Source organism: Priapulus caudatus, unplaced genomic scaffold, assembly GCF_000485595.1.
Source record: "Priapulus caudatus unplaced genomic scaffold, Priapulus_caudatus-5.0.1 Scaffold511, whole genome shotgun sequence".
NCBI lineage: Eukaryota > Metazoa > Priapulida > Priapulimorpha > Priapulimorphida > Priapulidae > Priapulus > Priapulus caudatus.
In genome coordinates this window covers 198,248-200,152 of record NW_014577572.1, presented here as the reverse complement: position 1 = coordinate 200,152, position 1,905 = coordinate 198,248, and the positions used below count along the sequence as shown (strand labels likewise).

At 57.2% G+C, this 1,905-nt stretch overlaps 1 protein-coding gene across 1 annotated transcript in view; it reads right to left on the bottom strand.

Moving 5' to 3' along the window:
* Positions 1 to 760, bottom strand: part of LOC106811169 (protein trapped in endoderm-1-like) — a 7,081-nt gene extending 6,321 nt beyond the window's left edge. The window contains exon 1 of the mRNA XM_014814713.1: positions 60 to 760. Within this exon, the coding sequence (XP_014670199.1) occupies positions 60 to 760 (701 nt within the window). The remainder of the gene's footprint in view (positions 1 to 59) is intronic.
* Between the last annotated feature and the right edge of the window lie 1,145 nt (positions 761 to 1,905).

Here is a 1,905-nt window from a genome sequence, read left to right as displayed (position 1 = left end):
TGAGCGCGCGCTCGTCGGCGCGACGGTGGCGCCGCCCTGGCTGCGCGCGCGCCGCCGACGCGCGCGCGACGGCGATGATGCGCGCGTAGCAGGGCACGATGACGGCGAGCGGCACGCCGACGCCGATAGTGAAGAGGTACGGCTGAGCGTCGCGGCCGTCCTTCGCGAGAAACGAACAAGAGAACGTCTCGGCGACGTATCCGAACTCGCCCCACGCGCCGGCGTACGTCGGCATCAGCATTGCGCCGGCGAACGCCCAGCAGAAGACGATCGCTGCCGCCGTGGCGCCGCCGCCGGCGCACGCGCGCCGGTAGAGGGCGCCGTGCACGACGACGAGATAGCGATTGACGGCGATCATCATCATCGTCATTATCGACACGGCCAGGTTGCCGTAGAAAACGAGCGGGAAGGCCCGGCAGAGGGCGGCGCCGAGCGTCCAGGCACGGCGCACGTAGCGCGTCGCCTGCACGGGCAGGCTGACGGCGCAGAAGATGAGGTCGGCGATGGCTAGGTTGACTACGAGCTGGTTGGTGCTGCTGGTGCGCAGCGGACGCGAGCGCAGCAGTGCGGCAACCGTCAGCAGGTTGCAAGGCACGCCGACAACGACGTAGAGCACGCAGAAGAACAACGCCACGTGACACAGTGCCGCAGAGTAGAGCACGACGGTGGCGCCATTGTTCGCACCGGCCGACGCGTTGTACGCGCTGATGTTGTAGCGCCAGTCCGATAGATCGGACGCGATGACAGACTCCACGACCATCATAGCTCCTTCAGTGTGCTGAGGGAGTGTCAGGCTCTATTCACTTTCAGTCTGCAAAGCGTCCTCTGATCATTGTAAACGTGCACAGCGCTCTCTTCCTATACTCATATATTCAGCTTACAATGCGCTCTCTACTCATCCACAGCTTACAAAAGCGCTCTCTATCCACGATCCGCTTGCAAAAACGCCCTCAATTCACGTTCAGGTTACAAAGCGTCGGAAGAAGAATCTAATAATATTCTTCTTCGGTATTATTTCACAAGCGTAAACATTTTGATCATTATAATCAACAAACGATCACGACAAGAGACGCGACTGCATGATAAGAGTTCAGATATACACACGCACCGCAACGTACTCCTACGCTATATCCAGCGTTTCCCGCCATGTTTGTGTCTTCTTGAGCTCCTTACCGGCGCGACCAGCGTACGTATTTGCGTAGAGTATAGAGTATAGATGAAAGAACTCTGTCTGTCTCTCTGTCTTTCTGTCCCTGTCTCTCTCACTCGCCCTCCCTCTTATGTCGCCCTCTCTCCCTCTCGTGCGCGCGCTCTCTCTCTCTTTCCCCCTATGTATCGGTCTCTCTCTCTTGCTGTGTATCGGTCTCTCGCTCCCTACGTATCGTTCTCTCTCTCTCTCTTTCTCTCTCTTGCCAAACAATACTCTCTCTGCTAGCACCTAGCGACCAGGTCGTGGAGCCTGCCGAGAGTTCTAACAAGTCCCGGCTCGCGCCTCAGCGTCTACGTACAACCTCTCTCTATGCGCGCCAACAGGCGCTCCAGCTTTAGCATATATAATATATATGACCGGCCGACGCAGCCAGTCAGATGAGCGACCGGCTGCATCAAGCCAGCGTACGCACACTCCCTCAGCCGCGCCCCACCCACCCACGCACGCACCACCTTCGTTTAATCTGGATTAGGGCTAGACATTCCTTATTCTTAGGTCATGTCTGCAATTAGTCTACGGGTGCAAGGCATGCTAACAGTAATGAGGAGGAACTAGTCGCTCTCCTGTTTGCCACTCACGTTCTCCCCCACCCTCTCGCTCCCTCTCTCTCTCTCTCTCTCTCTCTCTCTCTCTCTCTCTCTCTCTCTCTCTTGTTTTTTCTCTCTCTCTCTCTCATTTTCTCTCACTCGCACCCT